At 43.2% G+C, this 27320-nt stretch overlaps 1 protein-coding gene across 1 annotated transcript; it reads right to left on the bottom strand.

Moving 5' to 3' along the window:
- Window positions 1-1427: 1427 nt before the first annotated feature.
- Window positions 1428-15897, bottom strand: pik3c2g (phosphatidylinositol-4-phosphate 3-kinase catalytic subunit type 2 gamma). Its single transcript, XM_061077246.1, has 32 exons — window positions 15469-15897; window positions 15282-15394; window positions 15040-15197; window positions 13685-13799; window positions 13462-13573; window positions 12419-12489; window positions 12188-12251; window positions 11955-12080; window positions 11279-11300; window positions 10818-11001; window positions 10579-10701; window positions 9812-9940; window positions 9257-9371; window positions 9025-9158; window positions 8705-8893; window positions 7844-7937; window positions 7599-7693; window positions 7113-7293; window positions 6865-6972; window positions 6435-6527; window positions 6092-6221; window positions 5861-5997; window positions 5591-5760; window positions 5117-5273; window positions 4905-5014; window positions 4640-4808; window positions 3616-3734; window positions 3373-3466; window positions 3217-3280; window positions 3032-3111; window positions 2364-2489; window positions 1428-1580 (listed from the first exon to the last, which is right to left on the bottom strand). Exons 1-32 carry the CDS (start codon window positions 15895-15897, stop codon window positions 1428-1430), a joined length of 4164 nt encoding a protein of 1387 aa, XP_060933229.1.
- Window positions 15898-27320: the final 11423 nt, after the last annotated feature.

Genomic DNA, 27320 nt, shown 5'->3' with positions numbered 1-27320 from the left:
AGAAATTATGGAGACTTGTGTGAACATTGATGAGCAGTGAGGACACAAGGAGTGGCCACCGGAGGCTGTGGGCTGTGGCCACCACAAATACCGGTATGTAATGTCCTCTGAGCAGGCAGCAGCCAGTCACGAGCACCGGTGGTGTAGCATTCATCAGTGTCCGACTGTCTGCTTCTTCATGGACACACGCACACGCAAACTCTCCCTTTCTCTCTTTAGGCTTATTCTGGTCATTGAACGCATGGTTATGCAACGGGTGTTTTTTGTCTACAGATAAAGTTAATGTTTGTGATGGCCAATGCAAACTTGTTGAGATCAGTGGTAACGCATGTGCCGTTCCCCAGAATCAGTTACAGCACCTTTGAGGCTGGAATTGATGAGTCACACCGGGATACATTCACACTCCGTGAACATTCCGATGAGCGAGTAGCAGCCACTGTTTTCTGTTCCGAGCCAGCCACCCTGTGCGAGAGCCAACAGGGAATAATATAAATAGCTTTCACAGAGGTATATACATTATTGAGCCAAATCCAGTGCAGGGGCGTCTATTCCTATCTGCGTTCATCACTGAGTACTGTGAATGAGGAGGAGGAGGAGGAGGAGAGCACGGGTCAGCAGGCCTGTCAGGAGGAGGATGGCATTTAGACCTGCCTCAGCCTTGAAAGAGGCCATGTGGATGTGTGTGTGTGTGTGTGTGTGTGTATGTGTGTGTGTGTTTTTTTTTTTTCTGGATATTTGTACAGGCATGTGAACATCTGCCTCTGCATGTTTGTGTGAATAACTGTGTCTGGACACCACTGATGGGTAAGACCAAGGATGGAGAGAGAGAAAGGAGGGGGGGGTGTTAAGTCAACCCCTCAGGCCAGAGAGGCAGTGTTGTCATCCTGCTCACACACACTCTCCTTCCCCCTTCTAATGGTCAAGGACACCCAGTTGTCACGGCCTAAAGGGACAAACAACACGTTCAGTCTGGTAACTGACAGGCAGCTCGGAATGACAACAACAAACGGCCGTGTATCACCTCCTCCTCAATCTGCCACGTTGACAGTCTCAACCGGGCACATTTACAACAACGAAAACAAAATGTATGTACAAATTAAAGTGCACGTACAATAATACAAGTAATAGTTTCTTTCCTTCATCACAGAGACTGCATCAAAACAAGCAGAATCAAATATTTTACAATAATTCGCACAATAAACAGTCTCTCCCCCGGAGTCTAGTGACTCAGATTTGTAACGTCTTCCATCCACCAGCAGTGCAATGAGCTCAGGGTTCAATAAGGATCAGTTGCATCAGATAAATAGTTAAAAATGTCAGTGCACACTTCCTCCTCTCAGGTGAATCTCCCAAACTTCATCAGTCTGGATCCTGTCCCTCAGTGTGTCTGCGCCCTCTGCTGGCAGCAGAAGCACAGTGCTCTCAGGTCAGACTGTACAGTTCCCAAGGGGAAACCAGGTTTTCTTGTCCAGGAACTTGTCCTCCAGTCTGATGTTGGTCGCAGCCACCAACGTCTTCTTGCTCTTCACCGTCACTTCCAGCACCATCCCATACAGCAGCGGAACAGAGTTGTACTCCAGCTGTGAACAGGAGGCAGATGTTTGAGTTATCAGCTCCTATCAACTCGGCGCTGCATGTGGCCTCCAATCTTTGGCTTTTATCTCAAATCTCTGGTTCACATAAAACATGCAACAGGCTGTCAGAGCTGCTGGGTCGGAGTCTGCTGGGTTTAACGCTCAAAGATCTCATCACGCTCACACAGAGAGGAGAGCGGCAGAGCTCACGATGGAAGTGAACGCTACACGCATCAGTCAAATTGAGTTTGTGCTGAGTGACATCACATCACCTAAAGAGGATATGGAAAAGGTTCCCTAACATGTTATCACCTTTTGAGTTCATATGAAAGAACGAGATAGCAAAGAGAAGCCTAGTCAGACGCCCAGTTAATGAGAAGCATCAATTAAAAGTTGTATTTATCTGATGAATTTAGGTCCAATATTCACTCTTTGTTGTTGATCTCCATCAAATCCTGAAGAAAAGATGATGGCGGTCACAACATCACCTGCCTTTGTCTGTTAGTTAGCAGGATTAAACAGAAACTACTGGACGGATGACCACGGAACTTGGTGAAAGGATGTGCTAGATTTGGGGAGAACTCATTACATCTCAGGCATATTCAGGGGACTGATAATTATGCGTCCTTGTAATTGGGCGCAGATCAAAATGAAAATCTGGATCTAGTGAATTTAAATGCGGTTTAGTAAGGGGACCTTTGCGCAGGTAAGTGCTCTGCTGAGTGCCATTCATTTTCCTCATATAAAACATATGTTAATGAAGTGAGAACAGCAGAGAAGGTGATGTACCAGTTCATTGAAAGTGGGGTTATCATTGTTGCGGACCACCTTTGTCCTCCTCTTGGAGCGCCGCTGAGGGTCCGGTCGCAGGCGCATAACCACGTAGGCGTCGGGGTTAGAGCCGTTTGCATGTTTCTGTCGAAAAGAGAAAAGGACAAAAGAGAAAAGCTGCTCCTCAGCACAAACCACTTTGTATTTCTACAGAGAACCAATTTACAACATTTGCAATAAAAATTAAAAAGGCCTGGTGCACACTCGAGGATTTTAAACTCTGAACCGATTTTAAAAGGTTAGAGACTACAGACAGAACGCCTGTGATTTGGCCAGAAAGTCAAATCACACACTTGCAGAGGCTTGAGATCTCACAGAAACTTACAAACTTGACTTCAGAAGTAAACAAAAATATAGAGGGGGATGAATTCCCTAACCTTGCTGCACTTTTGTGTGTGTTATGTTTTGCAGCGAAAAACTAAAAAAACGCTTGATGAAATCATGGCTGTGAAGGTGGAATAAGCTTTGATAGCATGAGTTTTGATCCTCATTAGCAGTTGCGGATTTGCTCAGTTTGCCGATTCTAATAGGGAACCCCCCACGGTAGTCGGAGGAGACAAATCTGATCTAAAATCAGCCAGATAATCCTTAAGTGTGCACCAGCTCTCATAGTGAAGGAAACTCACAAGGTTCTTCAGGTGTTTTACCAAAACCGAGAGCTTAGAGTTAACATAAGAAATGTAGAGCTGGATCTGAGGCGTGGCTCCTGCAAAATATCAGTGTTTCAGTGCCAGAAAATCATAGCATAGCACATGTATATAAACTATTAGTATACAGCAGAATCAACTTTCACATTAAAAATACTTCTTACCGGTCGGATCAATTTCTTGGACATTGCCGGGGCCGTCCAGGAACAAGCTGCACACAAACTCATTCTGCAGTGAGAGAGATGAACAAGTTAGAGCCAGGTAAATATCACGGGGGGAATCAAGCAGTGATGATGTGGAGCGTTGCACGAGGAACTCACTCCCTTGCATGGTCCCTCAAAAAGCTGTTTCAGGTACTTATTCAGCAGAGACATCTTCCTGGTGGTGGCGGACGGAATATACCTGCTCGGAAAACTTTCAGGGAGAAGAGAATGACATGCATCCAGTTATTTTCTAAACATATCTTATTATTATTTATTTATTGATAAAAGAAAAAGTTTAGTTCAAATTTAAATAGTCATGATATGCAAGCTGGATCTGTGAATCTTATTTTCTTTACTTACTTGGGCAGCATTGATTCAATGAAGTATTTCTGCAGCTGCTTATGGATCAGCTCAAGCTGGGCGAACGTCTTCTCACTGGTCAGAAAACCATCATCGATGGTTACTCTGAGGCTATACATCTGCAGATCAAACAAAACACATCATTCAATGTGGCTGCGAGAGGATTAGGGTTTCAGATATCCATCCATGTTCTTAAACAACTGATTCCCAGGTGACTCCTTCAGCGTGAGTGGTGGATGTAGGGTGTTTCAATTTAAACATTTTAAAGTCATCCATTGTTTACTGTTAACTCTATAGCTTTGAGCAACACCACACATTATATATCTTTATATATTATATATTAAGATGTCAAATTTTGCCTTGTTCAAGCACACTGTGTACCCCAAATGTATTTTTAATACTTTTAATAAGTGACTAATTATTTTCATATAGTCAATTATTTTTTTACTTCAGGTGCCAAATAGATTTCAACAACAAAGACTGACTTCTACTCAAGAACTTGGATAGTTTCATCTTTCAACAGTTTAATAGTCTGTTTGTTTGAACCAAGTTAAGAATATTGGATGCGAACAAGAGAGGCTAAATATCTGACAATGTTTTCAGGCGTGAACTCTGGACACAACAGGTGATTATTTGAATCAGATGTGTTCACAGGAAACTGACGGATCATTCAGATGAGGAAAGACGCCTGCGTGAAGCAAACACGAGGCAGGACATGGATACATAACAATTCTGCTGCTAGCACATGGTCACCAGTTTCGGCCCTTAGCATCAAAAACTCTTGAATCTCGTTGTGTTTCCATATTTGTCCTCTTCTCCTTTCACGTCAGTCAGTAACAAACATCACTGACACGCCCACTCATTGGCGTGAATCTGGACATTTTCAAGCTGTATTCTCACATAAGCTCACTCTGCCAGCCCCCTAGTAGAATGTTTGGGAAATGGCTGTCGTGTGAAAGCATGACGTTTTGTTGTAAAAAGAAACTAAATCACCAAACACAAAGAGCAACCTTTTTGGCCTCACCACATCTTTGTCCTTGTCTGTGTATCCTTGGATGACAGCTTCTTGGATGTTGGTGCTGGGAGCCGGGATGCCGTCCCTGGTTAGAGGTTCTTGCTTCTTCCCTTGGGCCATGTTGTGTGTCAGGAAGTTAAACTTGACTGCAACACAGCCTATGCTCTCCTTGATCTTCCTACATCAAACACCAATAAATACAACTGTGTCTGATAACTTGCATCCCAAAAATGAAACCGCAGATATAAACCCTGTGTGTTGCCTGTTAACTTACTTCGTAAAGTAGGATGTGGCCTCCAGGTCGGTGTCATGAGGTCTGAGGTTGTTCTGGACGTACTGCAGGTCATTGTTGTCCTTCAGTTCTGGCATTCCAGCATGTAGCATCTGGTGGCCACGTTCACACCATGAGTGAGGGTTTGTTATTTTAAACATGATCTATTCTCAGATAATAATAACTTTGAAGTTATTATTCAGTAAATCGCTCACCAGCTCCAACAGGCTGAGAATCAGTGCCGATCGCCGTCTGATTTTGTTGTAAGCTTCACAGCAGAGCTCCACGAAGCGATGCAAGCGCTGAGGCTTCTGCCCCCCCCCTGTGATGAAGTGCTGCATCTCAGATGTAAAGATGAATGGAGAGCGGTCCCTATTGCAACATAGAGTGGGAGGGATTCTTGTTTATTCACATTGTTGTCTTTGAAAAGGGATGCTGGAAGTCAGTTAGAGTTGGGGTTGCTGGGATCAAGTCTAAGTGATGTATATTGTTATGAATTTTAATGACCAACAATATTTTATACCAGTTTTGGAAAAGCAAACAATCAGCAAACTCTGCTTTAGGGCCTCAAATTCTTTCTGGGACACATTTAAAACACCACTACCAGCAAAAATCCACATTCTATCAACTACAACACTCAAGCAACTCATTTCCCTTTGACAATGCTGCTTGCCTTTTTATCGACTTGCCTTTTAAAGGTTCCAAACTTCTGGGCATTCCCCATAATCTTGCCGAAGTCAATGTGGAACATGTGTCCGCTGGGTTTCAACATGATGTTGTCGTTGTGACGGTCACAGATCCCCAGGATGAACGTGGCCACGCACCAGCCTGCGCACGAGTGGATGAAGTTCATCACAGCCTGCAGTTACACGATGGAGCAATGTTACACAATGAACATCAAACTGGATATTCAAGAGAACGATCAAGGCACACAATTCACATTCACAAAATGTTGTAACCTTTTCATAGTCCTCTTTGGTTTTGTTCCACATGTGGAACCACTTCTCCAGCGTGTCCTCCCGTAGTGTCCCACTCAGACCCCACTCCTGGTGAATCTTCCCCAGGGTCACTGCGTCCGGAACCACTTCCACCAGACCTGACAGACACATAGATCACAAGCATGGAAGTGAGGTAAACACAAATTCACAGCCAAGATGGGAAATATACATTTACAGACAAATCTTACTGACCCTGAGCTGGGCCTGTGGACAGACACTTGTAGGTGATCATTTGCAGGTCCAGTCCCTCCTGGAGCCAAAGCCTGTCCATCACACGGACGATCTGAAGCACCAGCATGTCCTGACGCAGGTTATCTCCAGTCTGAACAATACAATGCACTGAGGGATGAAAATCTGGCTCTTTGACTTAGCAACAGAGTTTAGGTAACATGTGGTAGTAGCAGTATGAGCGAGCTGTTCTGTAACAAATTAAAATTGTCTTCAGAAGGGAAATCTGGACAATAAAGAATCATTTCATTTCCAACTTATTGAACAATAGTGGAGACATGTCTGGTGGTGCAAGACAATAACCAACCTTGCAGATGACACCGACGTTCTTGGCCAGAGGGTCGGTGCAGACGAAGGTGATCCCCAGAGGAGCAGCGTTGGAGTTGTAGAACTTACAGGCCTGAAGGAAACGCATCAACAGAAGGAAACAATGAAATGGTTCAGAGTCAGAGTGTGTATGAAATAAGAGTAATGAAATATAGTTTGTCAGGGAATTTGTGCTGGAACATTGACTCAAATAAGAAAATACTTACTTCAATCGTCTCAGAGAACCTGTGATGACATCAGCTATCGGTAGTCTACATTCCTCTAAAGAACACTTACATACAGCAGAGAGGCCCAATCACAATACTTCCTATACTTCCTTTCAGGCATTTGGCATTTTATCACTGACACATTTGCGATCCAATTCTTTAAAGTTTCTCTTAAACTATAATAAAGTTTTGTAATGTTCTTACATCCACGTCCACCGCCTTCACACGGACGGCAGGATCCAGGGGCAGACAAAAGCTGATCCCGTCTTTGAAGAGGTTTATAAATTTCATCTTTTCTGCATTCAGAACATTCTGCAGACAAATTCATCAAATTACAAACTAACTAAAATAAAATGTTAAACCTGCACAGTTACAGTCACAAACAATAGAGGATTATGAGCCATTAGGTGAGTGCATACATGAATGGGTGGATGAGAGACCTGGATACAGACCTTACGTCGAGACTTGTCAGCGTTGCGGACCCTGTCAGCCATCTGCACCAGCTCGGACACCAGGTGGGTTTCGTGCTCCAGCTCCTGCCTCAGTGTCCGGCCACAGCAGTGCAACAGCGCCGCCTGAATCTTATTGTACCAACTCTGGTAGTAAGGGTCAGTCTGAGCGTCCTCCAGCAGCCTGTCACCATAGAAACATCAAAAATTTAAATAGCAGTGAAAAATACAGAGCATAAAAAAAAACACAAAATAAAACCAAAGCAAGGATATGAATGCATTACAGTGACATTTCTTTTCATGCAAACTGTCATATTAATATTTTAACTGATATGCCTGTGTTCAGAACCTCTCTGACTACCTACATACTGAATATCAAACATTTTTACTGGATAAATCTGGAGATTTTTCAAAGTAAAGTCCAACATTTTCAATGTGGAATTTCACAGTCCACGTCCCCTCAGTTTGATGTCTGACTCGCTTGCTCACCAGTAGAGTTGCTGGGCGATTCGGATGTTCCTCAGTGATCTCTCCAACAGCAGCATCACCAGAGGTCCCTCCAACTCCCACTCACTCTTCAGAGCCTGCAGGACATGTCATTCATCACACGTCTGAGGAAAGTAACAAGGTGTGACACCTACACTACAAATGGTTTGGTCCTGTGCTGAGATATTTACTTGTAAAAGATACCATATGGATAATGTGGAGGAGTGTGAGGGTGTGGGTGTGTTTACCTGGACCAGCTGAGGCAGAAACATCTCCAGTTCTCCATCAGATATCTGATCAAAGTACTGAACCGCAGCTCCCCTCACAGTCTGATCATGGAAACTGAAGAAAGACGTGTTAAGACCGATGGAAACATGAATCATGGTTGTGATGTTTGACATGAATTTCAGTCACAGGTCAACCATGGGTCTGGATGTAGTGGAGTTAAATGTGTTTCAGCTTGTTTCAGCTGCAGTATTGTAACTAATATGGCTATAAACCTTTAGGTAAGATTGAGATGAAAGGGATCTATTAGGAGATCGAAATTAAATCTAAAAAAATCCTGTGTGTTTAATATAAATTGTATGAATTGTTGTTTTCTTTACCCCTAGAATAAGCCCTTTATATTTAAATACTTTATATTAATATCGGGAAAGGGTCCACTCTGTGGAGCCTGGCATGTTACAGTAACTCAGACCGGAAAAACTAAACACCATTTGAGTTTTTATGACAACAGAAGGTTACCACAGTTTCTCTCACATGTTTGGAAGGGGAGGGTTAGGTAATGGGAACTCAGCTGCAACATGCAACTTCACCACTAGATGTCACTAAACTCTATAAACTTAACCTCAGTATTACTTTGTTTTGTTACCGATGAGTCTTGCAGAAGGCTCGGAGAGAAAACCTTTTCACTCTGAGTCCTGATTGTTTTCAATGTTTATATGGACCATGAAAAACCCAATAAATCTGTATCTACCACAAATACTTAGCTGAGAAATCTAATGTGGCCTCACCTGTAGGTTTGCTTTAATTTTAGGAGACTGCTGGCAGAGCTATGTGCTCTATTGAGTGCAAGTCTAGTTTGTGTATGTGAAGCCAGTGCAGTCTACCTGTCACTGAGCAGGAAGAGCGCCTCCTCAGGTAGATGAATGGGCCAGTTCTCTACTACAGTATAGATCTCTGTCAAGTATTCAGGCTTCCACTGGAGAACTCCGCCCAGCATCAGGTGGAGGAACGTGTTGCTTTTGTCTCCACAGTCTCGCTTCTCCCACAGGAAACCTTTCTCATTTTCTGTTAGACTGACAGAAGAGATGATATGGTTAGAGAGACAGACAACGAGAAGAAAATTCAGGAAATGGAATTCTCTCTTTAGAAGTTAAACTGTATATGGTCAAAAATCATCATATGATACTTGTTTTTCTTTACTCACAAACAGAGGAAGTGCTTCCTCGAGACGTCCAGCATCTTCTTCTGCAGCTCCTCACAAGGCTGAGTGAACATGACCGAACCAGGCAGTGCGATGGGCCTCTGATATGTCCACTTGAACTGATTTGGAAACTCGAGCTGGAGCAGACCAATCGTAGGATGAAGTATGGAGCAGGTAATGTGGTGTAGTGTGGTGTTTTGCTCAACAGGGGGCAGAGTTGTTCAGTATTACTAACCTGCAGTATGACCCCAGCAGGTTGAGTGTGACTGTCGAACAGGGCAGGGGAGGGAGGAGCCGGCGTCCAGGCCAGCGTGGACAGACTGAGCAGGACGGTCCCTGTAACCAAAGTCCTCCACACACACAGCACACACCCTATGTCATTAATTATTGTGTCAACTGTTGTGCAGTATCAAATATATGAGCACAATATAATTTAAAAGGAACCACAGCACTGTGTAGTAAATGTGTAATAGCAGAATTACTGGAAAGAAATTCAAATCATATGCAAAATTAGATCAGTTAAATCAGTTTTTGACATTATTCAGAAACCCAAAGTGATTTGAAACTTGTTATTGACCCCAACTATTAAAAAATGAATGTGAGCATTTAACACACAGGGAGGATTCATTGAAAAGTTCTTAAAGGACAGGTTCACTAAATCGTTAGCTGAACATTTTCAATGCCCCTGATCCTCTCAATACTCTCCTTGAAACTGTCAAACACGTAAGCAAAGCCTAACATAATGAGAAGTTAGATAATATAACACTGAATTCTGTTGTGGGCAACTTACCTGTTGGTGTAGAGAGGTAATACGGCCCAGCCGAGGAGCTCAGGGTTCTTTCCTTTCTTTGAGCCTTTGAAGTGAAACGTCAACATGCTCTCATAGGGCAGCTCCTTCACTGGAACAGGGAACACCATCCTGAAATCAAACGTATGCTACCATAAACATGCTGCTTCTTTCTGTTTAAGTTATCTCACATCACTTGTTTGTTTGTTTAGATTAACTCTTATAATAACTCTTTAGTAAAAAATCTTTATGGGATAGTTCACAGAAAATGTTTACATTCACTCATTATCTACTCAATAAGAAGTGGTCATCATTTACTTATCATTGTATTGGATTTGGCTGCAACGCTGGCCTGAAACTCCAAAAGCATTTTGTGAACTCAAACACTTCACCCACCCCTCCAGAGTGGTGAGTAGAGATTGAATGAATTTTCATTTTTCGGTGAACTATCCCTTTAACTTTTTCTATTGTTCTCAAATTTGAGTGAAAAACTATGGATTTAATGGGAACTCTTTGTCATGCACACACATGTGAGGGCACAACAGAGCCTGAGTCAGATGCAAGGAAATAAAGCAAAGCTGATAGGTCTGATTCCATTTCTGTTTCATTAACAGTCACAATGTAAAACTTATGGCAACAAAGAACGGGTCAACTGGACTCTTTTTATCATGTAGATATACCATGACCTGGATGACTGAGAATCTTCACAGACAAGGAAAGAGAAGAATGAATATGTCAATTTCTTTTTCTTTTACAGCTTTTACTCTTACATGCGGTTACACTGGATCTTGTTTCCATACGACAAGGCCGTGCTGATGTGTTCAGAAACACCGGTGTCGCAGATCTTCACTCCTCTGTACATCAACTCACAGGAAATAGAGAAGTGGTCATACCTATGAAGAAAAATATAGAGAAACCAACAAAAATCTAGTGTTGATATCAGGGGTGTGGTCCACCCTTGTGTATTTGTTTGTGTGTACACATACACATCAGTAATGTGACCACGTACGTGTTGAGCCAGGACTGCTGCAGTTTGTAGAGAGCAGCGATGTTGAACTGGCAGATGTCACCGTGGTCCTCCACATCACGTGTTTGCAGGTTGCTGGTGACCTCCTGACCTCTGAAGTCTGACTGGAAGCTGTCAAAAAAGATCTGCAGCACTTTGAGCAGCGCCGCCCGCAGCATGAGCACCGCTACAGTTCAGAACACAGAACCAACATCACATCAAAAGGTTAGTATATCAATATCTATAATACTTAAAATATAATACAGTTATAGGTAAAATACCAAGGAAATTCCCCTGTGACCCAGTGGTTAAGTGGTTGTACCATATTGGCAATATTTTTGATTTAATTGGGCAACCTATTTTGCATATCATACCCCCCTTTCCCCTCCTGTCCATACCTCTACTGTCAATATCAAACAGACAAACCAGTGCCACCCTTATATAATTGATTAACAGTTACTCACCACTTTCAATCTCATCAGGACTCTGAAGAAGAAAAGGAGAAAATACATCTCATAAATTCATCGGTGGAATGATGAAAGGATGATAGTGATATATAATAGTGCATTATAGAGTCACAATACCTTAGCAAAGTATTTAATCAATAAAAAAGCAAACCAGCAGAGATAGTATTCTACAGCAAGAAAACTAGAAATACTGCCCTAGAAGTACCTTGTGAAGATAACATGTTCACAAATCAATTATGGATTCTAAGGGGTCACAAAGACCTTTGACCTAAAAAATCGAATCAAATCATCTCTAAATCCATGTTAATGTTTTTATCAAATTAAAAGACATTCCCTCAAGGTGTTCCTGAGATATTCTGTTCACAAGGGAAAAAATGTTGTGTGAGGTCACAGCGACCTTAACCTTTGGCTTCAAAAATCCAATCAGTACATTCTTGAGTTGAACGAAATCTGTGAACCACATTTTAAGGGATTCTCTCAAGGTGTTTTGATATATCGTATTTACAAGAATAGGACGAACAACCATAAACATAATACATTCAGTCACTGGCTATCGCTGGTGCAGAGGCATTAGAAATTATCAATAAAACCACTAAAAAGAAAAAGGGCTGAATAACAGAACGTCTGTGCTTGATCCCACTTCATATATGTGTGTTTGTATGTAACATCCTACCAGCCATGTGGGGCCGAGTCTGTTGAGCCAGCTCATGATGTCCTCCAGCTCCTCACATGAGAGTCCACACAGAAGATTAGTGATGGTGTAAACTCGACCCAAAAGCACAAAGGTGTTGATCCCAGTCTATAGACATGAACAGATCACACCCAAGAATCAATAACCAAAACTGATAAATACACGTGTGTGAGAGTAATTTATATACCCGACCATCATGTCACGTCTTTACTGACCTTATTCGTCATGATCTCTGTCACCTCTCTGTTGTAGTTGCTGATCACATCCTGCAGGCTCAACCTGTGACAGGGAGAAAGATTAAACACACACTCACAGGAGTGGAAAGGAGAAACAGTCATGTTTTCTGCTAACAGACGTTGGTTTACGCATGACCCACTGAACATGTCATTGTCATTGACACCACTGTACAAAGCGCATGTGGGATGCCTGACTGTGTGTCATCTTACTTGCAGGTGTCGAAGAGACAGGGAGGACGCAGGGACTGGTACAGCTGGCACGGGCTCCTGTCGTCTGCCCCCTTAGAGAAGAAACATACGTTTAATGGATAGTTCATATATAAATGAAGATTCACTCATTACCTACTCACCACTATGCTGATGGAGGGGTGGGTAAAGTGTTTGAGTCCACAAAACACTTTTGGAGTTTTAGGGGTAAACAGTGTTGCAGCCAAATCCAATACAATTGAAGTGAATGGTGACAACTACTTAAACAACAGGAACATTCCTCCATACTGCTCTGGTGATGTCATCCAAGTGCCTGGAAGCACCAACATTCAAAGTCCACAATTGGATGCTTAGGCTCCCGTGTGTACCCTTGAGCGAGGGCTTGTGAGCTGGTTGTGTGCTAGCTCGGCTCTGATGAGGATATCAAAATGACTTTTAGGCTAAAAACATGGTGTGAATGCATTTTGAGTAGCATTAGAATGTCGGGGCTTCCGGACACTTGGATGACATCACAGCAGCAGTATGGAGGCATGTTATGTATTTTTTTCTGATGTTTCATTATGTTTGAAGAGTTGGTCACTAGTTACTTTAATGGTATTGGATTGAACACCTGAAACTTCAAAAGTGTCCTGTGGACTTAAACTCTTTATCGACCCCTCCATCGGCATAGTGGTGAGTAGATAATGAGTGAATTTTCACTTTTTGGGTGAACCATCCCTTTAACGAACTGGCTGCTTTTTTGGACTGTGGCTGTTTTTGAAAATATGTAGAATCATGAAATTGCAGTGGAATGTTTGTTCAGAATTTCCATGGCTCTGAATCTAAAGGACGCATCAGGTTCACCTTTATCGTGTTTCATTCCTGAGGCCGAGCGCCTCCAGTCATGACGTTATGTGTAAACAGAACAAAGTCAAGGAATCAGGGTGGAGGACTTTACAACAGCCCTGACAATTAGACTTCGTTTCGAGACTGAAGACAGGCCACTCCTTCTTGGTTAATGATCTGCACTGTAGGTGGGAACAGAGCCAGAGTTTGAAGTGACTTACATCCCTACACAGACTGTGTTTGAGGTTGTTCACGTGGAGCAGTCGCATGGGGACCTCCAGTTTGAGCTTGGAGTAGATCTGAATAGTGTCGTGCATACCCAGCAGCTCGTCACTGCAGACAGAGAAGAGAAATCACACACAGAGCACCAATTTGTACCAAGAATGTGGAGCATCATACACTACAACATCTTGGTACATATACGTTTCTGGATAAGTGTCTTACTTTCGCAGATACTCCTCGGAGTCACACAGTTTTAGAAGGTGTTGCCCACTTGTGGCTGGAGTGAGGTCCAGCAGCTGGAAGATTTCATCGATCAGACTCTTCACTGTCCTGTTCACTGGATAAAAGACGAGAGTTCAGAGTCCACACACACACATCCACGTCTCTCTATTGTTGTGAGGACACTCATTGACATTCTCCAGCCCCTTACCCTAACCTTAACAATCACAACTAAATGCCTAACCTTAACCCCGAAACCAAGTCTTAAAGGGATAGTTCACCTAAAAATGAAAACTCACTTGTTATCTACTCACCTCTAAGCCGATGGAAGGGTGGGTGAAGTGTTTGAGTCCACAAAAGTCTCAGGGGTAAACAGTGTTGGAGCAGAATCCAATACCACGGACGTAATTGTTGACCAAATCTTAAGACGCGACGTGAAGATATCAACAGACATTTAGGCTAAAAACATGGTGTAAATTATGCAGTTTGAAGTCAAATATGAATTTTGGGGCTTGCGGACACTTGGATGACACCACACAAGCTGTATGGAGACAGGTTATCTTTTTCTGTGGTTTTATTACGTCTGACGATTTGGTCACCAGATACTACAGTGGCTCTAACCCTGTTTACCCCTGAGAGTGCTAAAGTGTTTTGTGGACTCAAACACTTCACCCACCCCTTCGCTAGCAGTTAAGATAATGAGTGCATTTTAATTTCTGGGTCAACTATCCCTTTAACCCTCAAACAGCTCATTGAATCTGTGAGGACAAGCCAAAATGTCCTCACAATGATGGTATTGAACCAAAATTGCCGCTCATAACTATAAATAGTTATATGCTCACATGACAAACCATGACATAGGATTCAATACACACATAATATCCCTACATACTAGATTGGCACTCAACAGAGTGAGACACTGAATAGAGTCCCCTTTATAAAACCAGTTTATGGACAAAAACACAAATTCATTCAGAAGTAGAAGTTATATCAAGATATGGCAACAAAACATTTGTTTTAAGGATCTGGTGATTCATGAAATGTGTGGACAATGAGAAAAATGTCATGAATTTCCAGCCTTGTCTGTGTGTTTATGAATGAGATAGAGAAAAGGGCTTGAAATATACAGTAAAGTAGAAAGAGCCAGGAGAGTGCAGTGCTCTGTCAAGACCCACCTTTCCCCTTAGTTTATGTACAATCCTGCAAACTAACATACTAAACCTGCACTGAGTAGAGCTCATACTCCACCAACACCCCAAAATATGTCTTATTCTCACCATCGAGAGCCACAAATAATACCCTTGTAAAACCGGTGTGATCTGGGCAAGGTTGAAAGGGCTTGTAAATGAGTATGGTACCTGTGGTGGGGAGGGGGATCTGGTTAGTGCCCCACTCTGTGGCCACGCTGACCGTCACCTCCACCTCCTGCAGCAGGGCCGGGTGGACCTGCAGCACTCGACCCCACAACACGCCGGAGTTATGAACGCCGTCATTGAATTTGTGCCGTGACATCAGCCTGCCAGAGATGGTCAAGACAAACAGGTTTCCAGTTTGAAATGGAAATCACTCCCAACACGTACGTTTGGTATCATTCTCTTACTTTGAAGTTGCCTCACAGAGAGAGGAAAGCCTCCTGGTGCTGCCCTGTGGAGTGTCGATAAGTTTGATTGTCCAGAGCTCCTGATGTGAAAGTAAAAACAAACTTAGGCATCTCTGTCTGATCTCACCACGTCTTGTTTAGGTGATATTATTCAGGAGATGAGGAGCTTTTTGCTTCACATACTCACATGAGGGTCTATTTCCGTCATGGATCGGACGTATTTTGGAACAGGCTTCCGTTCCGGGTCACAGGAAAACTGCTTTCTGAGTCTCCTAGTGGGCACAGGGGGGGCCGCAAGGCCTTGTCTATCTTCCACCCAGGGCTGAGGCCTGGTTCTGGGTGGAGGTGGAGGCTTGCGGACTGGGCGAAGCCTAGTTGTGTTGTGCTGGTCAGTGATCTCAGTGCCTCCAGCCGAGAGATGACCCGGAGGCTGTGGCTGAGGTTCAGGCAGGAAGATAAACTCAGCGCAGGAGGTCTCACACAAAAGTTCCTCATCCTTTTCACGAAGCTGGTCAAGCTCCTCGTAAATGTGGTCATCTACATCCGCTCTCAAAGGCAAGGGGAGGTTGGACTCGTATGTCTGGAGTGTTTCATCTTGCCTGTCAGGAGGATCCATCACATTGTAGAAGAAAATCCCTCTTGGTTTGGGTTGTTTCACGCTCTCAGTGCGTCCTAAAAGAAACACAAAATTCATTATCATTTATTGGAATGAATCGCTTGAGTGTATGACCCTGAGGACACCACAGGCAGGACCAGTGAGCTGTTTTATGACTCAGGGTTTAGAATTTGTGTAATAATTAACAAGCTTTCAAATCTTAACAGGAAATCTACCTGAGCGCGCAACTGAGTTTAGAGCAGTTAAACTGAAGTCCCAGAAGACATGACGACTTTAAACTGTAACCTACTTTACCTCACACACAACTTATATTAAAGTAAAGCTCTGTCAAAATCGAAAATCCAATCTCTTAAATATTGAATAAACTGAGACTCTTACATCCACTGGGCACACTTCATATTTTCAGGTTAGTTCTTAAATACCTGAATTGATGTGTTGGTTGGAAACTCACCGTGAGAGCTCTGCGAGCTGGGGTCTCATCCTGCGTCAACACCAGGAGCGTGTGAGGGAAACCAGGCTCAGCCAGTTAAACCAGTACAACATTAAGAAAGGTCTGCACCTGCGCCTCCTCACCCCTCCCACTGCCAACACACACAGAGCCATGCTCTCTCTGCTGGAGGAAACACAGCATTACACGTATGTGATTGTTCAAGAGTCTTTATTGAGACACAATGAATTCTTACTTTGCTTTATCGCCAATGGCACAGGAATCTATTATAACCACAAATATAGAAAACTGAACACAAGAGATCAATCATAGGAATACTATCATTATTTTAGTAAACAAATTAAAACACACACACACACACACACACACACACACACACACACACACACACACACACACACACACACACACACACACACACACACACACACACACACACACACACACTTCCCTTGCTATAACTCCATCCTAAGGCAAAGGAGCATCGTGTATTCATGGCCTGATATTGTTGTATTAGACATAACCTCATTACAATATTTAACTAAATAATCCAGAGAAACAAAAGATACATTTTCAATCTCAATATACTTTCACTCTAATGAGGAACATTCTATTTTCTTTTGCCTTTACAGTAATAGACACGTGGATCCAGTTGAGTTACCGGCAGAGCACGTCACATCTGCTCCTCACACAGGAATGTGCTTGAGCAGGTTGGGCTATGTAAGTCCTGTGTGTGTGTTAGTGTGTGTGTCTCCTTTGAACTGAGAACCACAAAAGGGAAACATGCGCTCACAACAAACTCCACATATGATACACAAGGTAAGATTTAATCATCTTAAAAAGTTTGACCATGATGTAAATCCTGAGCCTAGGCCCACAGTAAGCCGTGTGCCTTTCTGACTCTGTGGTAATGATCCGGAGCCTTCCTGGTCGATAGAGCCCAAAGTGGCCTTTCTCAGAGAATGACAGCGACTGCTCCTCTGAATGTCTCACTGAGGTGGCAGCTGAGGTGCGTGCAGCAGAGGGGGGTGCTGTGTGAACGATGGAGGAGGAGATCGGACACAGGGAAATGTATTCCAACCACACTACTCCAACCGTCTCACCCACAGGAGCAGCGCCTGGATGTCCTGGATTTCCTGCTTACAGTGTCCTCATCCCCCTGGTGTTCCTCACACTGATGGGATGTGCTGCTGCAGTGGTAAGAGCACTTCTGTTCTTTGAGCTGGTTTTTCTTTGGCATTCTGGGCTTAGTGTTAAGTGTGTGTGTTGTTTTACTTCTCTGTAGGTTCTGTATATCAGGAGGAAATCAAGGTAAGTTGGTTCGTGTGAATTTAAGCAGCACTTTCTGATCAGTTTAATCCTTTTTTGTTCTGTCACAGTTTGGTTTACGTGTTTCTTTCGTTGCTTCAGATTAGACGAGCTACGTCACAGGCTGATTCCTCTGTACACCTACGACCCCGCCGAGGAAGAGGAGTGGAGGGACGCTGACGTGGAGAATGAGGAGGAGGAGCTGGCTGTGAGCAAACCGCCACAACTTGACACATCAATGAAAGCTACATTTTCTATCATATCATATTTAAATGTGCTTTTCTTTGTAGGAGCCTTTGTACAAGGAGGGAACACTCTCCTTTTCATCTGGTTATGGAACTTGACAAGAGAAGAAAGAAAGAAGAATGTGTCCATTTAGACCACGGAGTTCTTCTTTTAGACTCTATTACCTGTTTGTTTGGAAGCAAGATTACACGAAAACAACTGAACAGATTTCCATGAAACCTGGTGGAAGGATGGGACATGACCTAAGGAAGAAACCACAACAGTTTGGTGAGGCTCAAGGATTTGATCTTTTAAAAACTTTTTAAAAGACATTGTTCTTTAACATTTTTCACGATTTTCCATGATTTCTTGAAGCATAATTCCTGGATCTTGATTAATAAATCTAAATGTTTAGGGGACTGATATTTATGAGTGTGTGCAGATCAGCCTCACTGCCCGTCCACAACACTCACAGCCAGCTCCAACATTCAATACCTTAGACTGTGCTTGTGTGGTTTAGGTTGTGACCCTTAGTTCTACCTCAGTGATCTTCACTAATCAGGCATATCAGCCTCGATGTGAGCATCCCCCCCCCTCTCATTTTTCTCTGTGTTTGTCTGTTTATGATCATTAAAAATATATCTATTGTTATCATTACCATTTATTCGTTTTGGCAACTTCACTGGATTGCCTCCTTAATTGCAGATGAAAATGAAAATGCTTTACCTCAAATTGTGTGATGTCACAGCATTTCGCCTGAATAAAAATATTGAAACATAAGAAATCTGGATCAAGTGTATTTAAATGTGGTTCCATAAGGTGAATGTAGGGCAATTGTAGTATTGCAGATGTTTTACAAAAAAGTATATTTAAATAGATATTTGGAAATTGTCTTGAGGACAAAACATAAAAGCGGATGAACAATACAAATGTAAAGGATCTAGAATGAAAAGTTGTTTCGAAGATCTAATGAGTAAGAATTACAACAGTAGCTGGAAAAAGACCAAATAATAAAAACAAATTGACACGGTAATGAGTTTTCCAGAACCAACCACTAGATGGAAGCATAATCAGGTCTCTTCACTCATTTGGAAAATCAGATTAAATCAGGTAAAACTCTTTTGAAACATAAGATAAAATACTTTTTTTTGGTCAATAAGCTAAAAGTTAATATATGTCTTGTTTTTGTGCATATTTATAAAATGATTTATGACTCATGCTCAAACAGCCTCAGAGTCGCAGCTGTCTCTGTTTGGTAATCAGCTGCTGAGGCTCCTCAATACAAAAAGGAAGAGTGATCCCACTCTGGAACAACAGGTGAACATCACACCTACACTAAACAACTGATGAGTGGGACTTGTGTCTAAGCATGTCTTCATCGTGTATCAGTCCTGTGTGTGTGAGGACTTACGTCAGACGTCAATCTGGGCCACATTGGTTCCTGACCTCCATCTTGTTGGCCACAGCTCTGCTCCTCCCGGCTCTGAGCGTGGACCCCCTGCTCTGTCTCTTCTGTCCCCTGCAGCACAAGGGCAAATCCTACGGCAACTTCACCACCGAGTGTCTGCCCGGTCAGCGCTGCTCCAGCTCTACGGCCCGCTACGGCTCCGTCCACGTGCTATCCTCTCAGGGCTGCTTGGACGGTGAACTCTGCGGCTCCCATGAACTCATGTCTCACAGGGGGGTCAAGTACAACGTCAGCCACGTCTGCTGCTGCAAGAACCAATGCAACGAGCCGCCAAGGGATGATGCCGGCCTGAAGAAGCTGCTGGGGATGATTAAGGCCATAATGCATAAAGGCAACATGACTGATGTTCTCAGGGAGCAGGCCTGGGACTCGTGTGCAAACTACACATCATTAGGGAACAACGTACCTGACACTGCATAACCAGGAGGCTGCACAGGAGAGGCCTGTTGGTCACAAGCTCTCAACTGAGTCTCTGCCGGGGAACATGTGGTCACATGTGTTGCATGTTCTTCGATAAATTAACGTGTGAATGAATTTGTGTTTTGTGTCTTTACCTTTATTTTTTTTACTCCGGGGAGAAAGGGGTGGACTTGTAAGCCATCCTCCTGATGTTAAAAAAATCATATGTATGAATAAGTGCTGACATTATCTGTGTGGTTACTGATGGATGCAGCACAATAAAAGCAGAAACAAAAAATCAGATGCCTCTTTGGTGTAGTTGCTGTGTATTTAGAGCAGGTGTGTTGGGGGTGTGGTCTGTGCAGAGAGATCTGGGGTCTGTGCTGAGTTCACCTGGAGAAGAGTTTGTGCTTGTTTCGACGGATTTTTATTGGATTTAAAAATGTGCAGGTGAGTTGTCGTTGTAGTTGTACTGCTAAAATTGTTGTGTGGTTAAATTGTGTTTCTAGCATCAGAAGGTACACATTTCTAATGTGACAATCAGGAGACATCACTGACACGTGGAGCTCTGATCAACAAACATTTTCAGACAATTTTTATTTCGGCTCAGAACAAAAGCTTTGAAATCATTCTGCTGATTTTTGTGACTGTGACTATTTTGGAGAGGTTTTTTGGAACATAGCTAGATGGTTCCTGGTTTGAATCCCATTGGAGGTTGCATGTTTCTCCATGGGTGCAAATTAACTCCAGTGAACCTCAAGGTAAAAATGGTATGGATGGACAAATGGAGTTTTTACGTACAAGGCAGGACAGGGTGCAAATGAAAGTTGTGTGAACTTGTGATGACAGAGCTTGACCCCGACTGTTTTCCCACTGGTGCCCTAACATGATGAAAGTTTGATACTTAATCCTGAATGTACTCAATATCAATATCAGGCCTTGATGCCAGAAACCCGGATGTTGTGAAATGTCTTGTTTCAGGCTGAACATGTTCCAGCTCCTGCATGTTTCTGTGTTGTGGTTCCACCTCCTCTTCCTCCCCTCGGTGCTGTGTGACAACCTGCGGTGCTACTACAGCCCCGTCCTGGACAAACAGGCGGAGGTCGAGCTCATTGTGACAGAGTGCCCTCCTGACGAGCTGTGCTACAAGGCAGAGGGTCGCTACGGCAATTACAGCGCCCTGTCGGCCAGGGGCTGCATGCCGAAGAGGGAGTGCGAGCAGGTGCACAAGCTGCGCTTCAGGGGAACCGTCTACACCATGACCTACGCCTGCTGTGAGGGGCCGTACTGCAACTCCTGCACGGCCGTCACAGCCGGTCTTCTCTCCATCGCTCTGACACTGGTCAGTGTAGCTGTGGCGGTCGGCAGCTTGTGACCACAGACTCCCAATGAGCTCCGTCTTTAATCTGATGTCACGGTTGATTATGTGAAGAAGAGATCTCTGCAGCCTCAACATGAAGTAATGATGAAGGCCGGCGTTGTCTGACACTGAGGTGTGCACTACAGTGAGGGCAGATGTCAACGTGTCAATTTTAATCATTTTAATATCTAATCTGCTATTATGTTTTACTGTCTGTGAATAAATATTTTAAATTGTACATTTAGTTTTGCAATAATGGTTAGGAGTGATACCATAAGCTGGTGTGCCTTTAGGCGTTCAATACATTTGGTTATCAAAATAAAATATGAAACATTAATATTTAAAATATTAATATTAAATCCTAACTTCAATTTGTTTAAGTTCTCGCGGGGCACCACCCTTCACAGAAGGGAAACGATAACCAATTTATTGATTAAGATCAGTCTCATTTAGATCTAGTTCAATTAGAAATCTTAATATTTACTATTAAAGATTATATTATGAGCAGTTAAGGTTTATAGAGTTCTTGACAGTGTAACGGTTTGCAAAATTCACTTATGCCACATTAATGAAAGGACAAGGTTAAAAGAAAACATTTATTATGAAAATAATAAAGTATTAAAAAATACAAGTTACTAACAAAATGTACTAACTAACAAAGGTGTGTGTGTGAGTGTATGTAAATTAGGGTGCTTTCAGAATGGTTGTCGACCAAAAGTTCACAACTTCTTCAGCATGCTTTCAAAATGGTGGTTTGACCCCCTAAAATAGCAGCCCCCCCTTTCTTCTTCAGTAGTGGTTTTACGACATGCAGTGGGGTCTGAGCTAATGAGGTGAGGAGATATGCGGTGTCTGTGAAAATGCTAATCAGATAATGGCAGAGTCTGTGTAGAGCCCAACTTACATTAACCTTGATTTAACTTGTTACACAATATCACCACATATATTAAACTTATAAACACCACACAGAATCAAATAAACAGTCTTGCTTATTCTAGTATAATAATTAAGCCCAGTATGTTACAAGTCCTTGAACAGGGAGAAAGTTGCTGTGCGGTTCGCCGTTCGTCCTGGCTTTGAAGTCTCTGGTTCGTGTGGTCTCTGCTTCCGCGGTTCTGTTGAGCTGTGCAGTTCTCGCTTGTAACCTGCAGGATATCGAATCGCTGCTGGGAGCTGGTAGAGCTTGAAGGGCGAGGAGATTTCCTTGAGAAGATGAGCTGGGAGCTCGACCTTTGCCCTCCAGTTGTTGGTAAGAGAAGATTTGAGCTGGAGAAATCCGGTTTCTCCACTCGCCGATGCAGGAGGAAAGGCCGCCAGCCTCCCCCTTCGAAGAGTTGTGGAAGAGAGTGAAGCAGGCTGGACCCCCCTCCCTTGGAGTTGCAGGAGAGACGGCTGGCCGCCTGCTGTCTTCGGTGGGGTTGAGGAAAAAGAGAGAATTGGGGGAGCCCTTCTCCTTATATTGGGCTGATGACCCTCAGGTCATGTGGCCAGAGTGACCAATTGGAGTTTACCCCGGGTAGCACTTCGCACCTATGTGTGAAGATGTCCCGAACAGAAGGCCCCCTGGGAGACTGAGTTTCTTGAATGTCTCAGAACAATGGAACCTGTGGCTTCTTGGGAGATTGAGTTTGCTCCAGCCCATGCGGCATGTGGCTTTCTCAAAACAAAGAACATGGGCTTTTAGGTTTTGACTACACATACAGTCTGAAAGAGAGGCCTGCTTTTTGCACAAAAACCATGTCCCAAAAATTTTGTGGTTATTTTTTTTACCTTCGCCATGGAGGTTATGTTTCCACCCTCCGGTCAGTTGGTTTATAAGATTACACAAAGACTACTGGATGGATTACCAAGGAACTTAGTGAAAGGATGTTGTAGATCTGGAAATAACCTATGACATTTAGGCGGAGGTGGATCCAGGCTGTTTTCCCTCCACCTTCTTTAACACAGTACTTTGAAGTATCCTGAAATGATCTATTCCACAGTGAAAGTGTTGGACTTTACTTTGAAAAATCTCCAAATCTATCCAGTAAAAATGTTTGCTATTCAGTATGTAGGTTCCCCTTATTTCTCAGAAAATCGTTCATGAATCTTTATGAAAATAATCTGTCATATTTAGGGTACAGATCTCGTTACAAGTGTGTGCAATTTGATGCAGATCTAGTTAATTTAAATTTGAAAAAGGGACTGTTGGACTTGGGCGGGGGTGTGATCTGTAATGAGTGTCAAACTAATTTTCAATTTATTTCAGGTACTTTTCTCTCACACACACATTTGTACCTCTTTCTTAGTGAGGACACTCATTGGCATAATGCATTCCCTAGCCCAGACATGGGCAAAGTACGGCCCAGACATGGGCAAAGTACGGCTTTTTAATCCTGGGACTCAGCAGGGCGAAACGTCGTCAGGAGAAAAGCACGATGTGTGCGTGGCGGGTCAATGTGTGCTTGGCAGGTCAGAGAGCGGATCCCTTCTGGGTCGGGTTCAGGCAGGCAGTCGCAGGGCCCGCCTCATCTCCCAATGAGCTTTTTGTGATCGGATCTGAAGATGCACTGAGGATGTGTTTGGGTTCACTTAGCGTTGACCACTTGTGATCGGATCCCTGAGGACGGATGATAAGATCAGGTCTGAACGGGGTCAGAGGGCCAGTGAGGAGGGAGCCCCCGGCTCAGGGTCATGTGCTGTTGTCCTCTGACAGTCCCACAGGCAAAGTACGGCTTTTTAATCCGGCCCGCCGAACTTGTCCAGATAAAAAAAAAAAAAAAAAAAAAAATTGAAATTAAATAATTTTTTTTTTTTTTTTTTGAACTAACAATTTTGTAGCACTTTAATGGCACATGCTTATAGAGCTTTGTAGTTTTGCTTTATTTTTCAAGAAATCGTACTTTCTTGATTCCTGTTGTTCTGGGTTTGAACCCAGACTGACAGGGCTGAAGGAGCCGGTGTGATGGAAATTCTGTCTCTTCTGTTATCTTATACTGAATGAATGCAAGCAAAGACACAGAGAAAAATCACACTCTTTCTGATTTAACCAATCTATGAACTGTCTGCAGGGCCGGCCCTGGCAATGTTGGCGCCCTAGGCGGGATTTCAGAATGGCGCCCCCCCCCCACATACACACGCAAATTGTCGTGCATCCCCAAGAACTTTTGGACTGTAAACAGATGCACACACAGGCAGACAAAATTCTAAGCTATAAAAAATAATAAAAATATATAATAAAAATATAAAAAGTCTGAACTCAGCTATAGTGACAGCATATCATGTCATGTCGACAAAAATAAACATTAATGATGTCCGCAATTGGGGTGATTCTACCTCTATATTGTTCTTTCTTCTCCTCCCCTACTTTGCTGTGCTTTCTGAATCGTGCACCTGATAATTTAATCCTTTTTTGACTCATCTTCAACTCTTACCACAGTCTAACACGTCTTTATGTCTGCTTTTTAAATGTAATGATGAATATGAACAGTACTGAACAGTCAAACACAATAAACATATTTTTTAGACCTATTTATTGTAATCAACAGGGCAACAGGCCCATGTGTGGGTCATTTGGTACCGGGCCGCACAGAAAGAATAAACATTTTACGTGTTTTCTGTTTTATCTATTATCCGGTAATTTTTCAAAATAAAACCGTTTTATTTTGAAAAATTACCGGATCCTCTGCGTTATGACTCATGCTTTATGCATGTCAAGAGGCTTGTCTCGGTCACGTCACTTTTTCGCTGAACACAAACCAGCACGGTATTTGTCGGACCCATTTGTCAACAAACCAGGTGAATCCAGCATGTCTGGTTAAGAAAGAGATCAGCTGCTGGAGATCGCAAATGACGGCGGCCTTAAAAGTATTTTTGAGAAAACAACTCTGCTGGTGTCCTGGATTAAAGTCACGGCAGAATACCCTGAGATCGCCACAACAGCACTAACAACTCTGTTGCCATTTCCGACATCATATCTGTAATGACATGATAGATCGTTTGAAATATATCAATTTTCAGTGTGTTTTCCGGCCCGATTTGCTCGCTGCGAGCGAAAAAAATAGAACAGACCCCGGAACCATCGCTGCAGATCGCGAGACGGCCGCGGCGCTGCCGGTGCGAACAGCCCAATTATTTAACATGGGCGCGGAAAGGAAGCGGACAGCTTTCGTGGCGCCTCGCTGCGCTTCTATCTCCGGTGCGTCCCCGGTTTTAGAAGATGATGTTGTGATGTGAATGTGTTGGTTTATATTGCATGTGTCACGTCATGATAAATCAGTCCCTTGTGCCGCCCTCTCGGCATTTTGCGCCCTAGGCAACCGCCTACTTCGCCTATGCCAGGAGCCGCCCCTGACTGTCTGAAACAATGGATATCCGCAGCCCCAAATGAGCCCCAAAAAAATTGTCAACCTGAATGTTTGTGCGCGCGCTGCGTGCACAAACATTCAGCATCCTTAGAGGCTAAGCCCCCCCTTTCTTTCAATCCTAGAAACGCCCCTGACTTATTGTAAGTCGCTTTGGATAACAGCGTCAGCTAAATTAAATTTGCCCGGGAGTGTGGTGTATAGGGCTCGAAAGGGCACATGATCTCCCATCACTTTTAATCTTTGCCTAATTTACAGACTCAGCAACATTTTTTTCACAGACAAACTGCGATTAAAGAGTCATCTACCAAGGCATCTTTTTTGGAAGGCATTCGAAATAGAAAAGGCTAGCAAACCTTTTTCTAAAGGCGGGTTTATGTTAAATGGCCTTGCAAATAAGTGCTTTGCTACTTGGTAAAGGCCAAATCCTTTCATCTAATGATTTTTCCATGTCATTTATATTAGTTCACAAAAACACTCAATCCATCTGTTCCTGGCCCGGCAAATTTTGGAACCCATTGTGGCCCGCGAGTCAAAAAGTTTGCCCACCCCTGCCCTAGCCCCTTACCTTAACCATCCAAACTAAATGCCTAACCCTAAATTCAAGTTTAAAACCAAGTGTCCTGACTTGCCCTGTAGGGTTTATGCTTAAAATGGTCCAGGAAGTATGGCTGGAAATTCTGTATTTTGCTGATCCAACACAATCAAGCTTTGTCTGTGTCTCCACATCTTAATGTAACTTATTCTTCTGAGTTAACTTGCTCCGGTTTATACAAACATGTCAGCAAGCTACACTGTCAAGTTGCTTTATTCCAACAGCATTTAAAGGTGACTGTGGCTTAGGCGGATACAGAGGTGGTTTGATTCCCGGCTCCTCCAGGTTTGAAGATACTGAGCCCAAACTGCATCTGATGGCTGTGCACTTAGTAGCACTGCATGAATCTGTGAATGCTACTTGTAATGCATTAAACACTTTATGAATACAGACCATATACCATGTCAAAACCACACTCACCATCCTGGTAATGTTAATACTCAATAGAGCAACCAATGTATATTATTCTGCAGCTTAAATTAGTACCCAATAGGTTTACTGGGCTTGGAGGATTGTGACAGACAGAAGGAAAGTGGGCAAGTTGTTGACAGTAAGACAATGTAAATAGACACCACACACACACACGCCGACAGGCTTATCCTATACAATGAAAGAGAGCAGCTGAAGCAACGTGTACAGTATGAGGTTTGGACAGTTCTTTATTTCCCTTTTATAAGGCTGCTGGGTCTCCCCATAGTGGATATACATATATATACAGGAGATTGCTATACTGGAGTTACACTGAGGGCAAGAGGGTCCATATTACACAGACTTCAAAAAACAACACTAATAGAGCCTCACCTCCAGGTTTCAGAAAATCAGCAGAGAGAGAGAGAGAGATGGAAAGGGGGGAAACAGCACAAGAGAAGAAGGAAGAGGGGAGATGATGCAGTCTGAGAGCCGGACTCAGCTGCCTAATAACTTAACACTAAAAAATAACGTACAGATTTCACGCACAGTGCATCTTAAATAGGTTACGTGAAGAACCATTTACCATAAATATCTGTATTTTCGGGAACCAACATATATATATAAAAAAATTATAAAAAAACAAACAAATAAAAAAAAAGAAAAGAAAACCATTGTTCAGTCTTTAATTATTTTTTTCGTATTTTCTCCTTTTCCTGTCGTGCAAATCATTCTGTCGTTCCTTCTCACAGAGGAGGCCGGGCTTCCCCCACCCCCCCGCCCACCCCCAACCCACGTCCGTCCTGGATAAAACGAGGGAAAAAGGAAAACGGAACCCAGCACCCCCCCTCCCTCCCTCTGTCCCTCCC

The sequence above is a fragment of the Limanda limanda genome, chromosome 8, assembly GCF_963576545.1.
Source record: "Limanda limanda chromosome 8, fLimLim1.1, whole genome shotgun sequence".
In the NCBI taxonomy this organism is placed as follows: domain Eukaryota; kingdom Metazoa; phylum Chordata; class Actinopteri; order Pleuronectiformes; family Pleuronectidae; genus Limanda; species Limanda limanda.
Note: the sequence above shows the minus strand (reverse complement) of the source record. Positions and strands in the feature narration are given on the sequence as shown.

Bases quoted from the DNA above. Each gene is read 5' to 3' on its own strand.
- pik3c2g (XM_061077246.1), bottom strand. From the start codon at position 15,897: ATGGATCCTCCTGACAGGCAAGATGAAACACTCCAGACATACGAGTCC. The intron at 6,528-6,864 runs GTAAGAACATTA...CGTTTCCTTCAG, and splicing joins TGAAGGCGGTGGACGTGGAT to GCCTGTAAGTTCTACAACTC. The intron at 2,490-3,031 runs GTGAGTTTCCTT...TCTTTTCGACAG, and splicing joins TAAAACACCTGAAGAACCTT to AAACATGCAAACGGCTCTAA.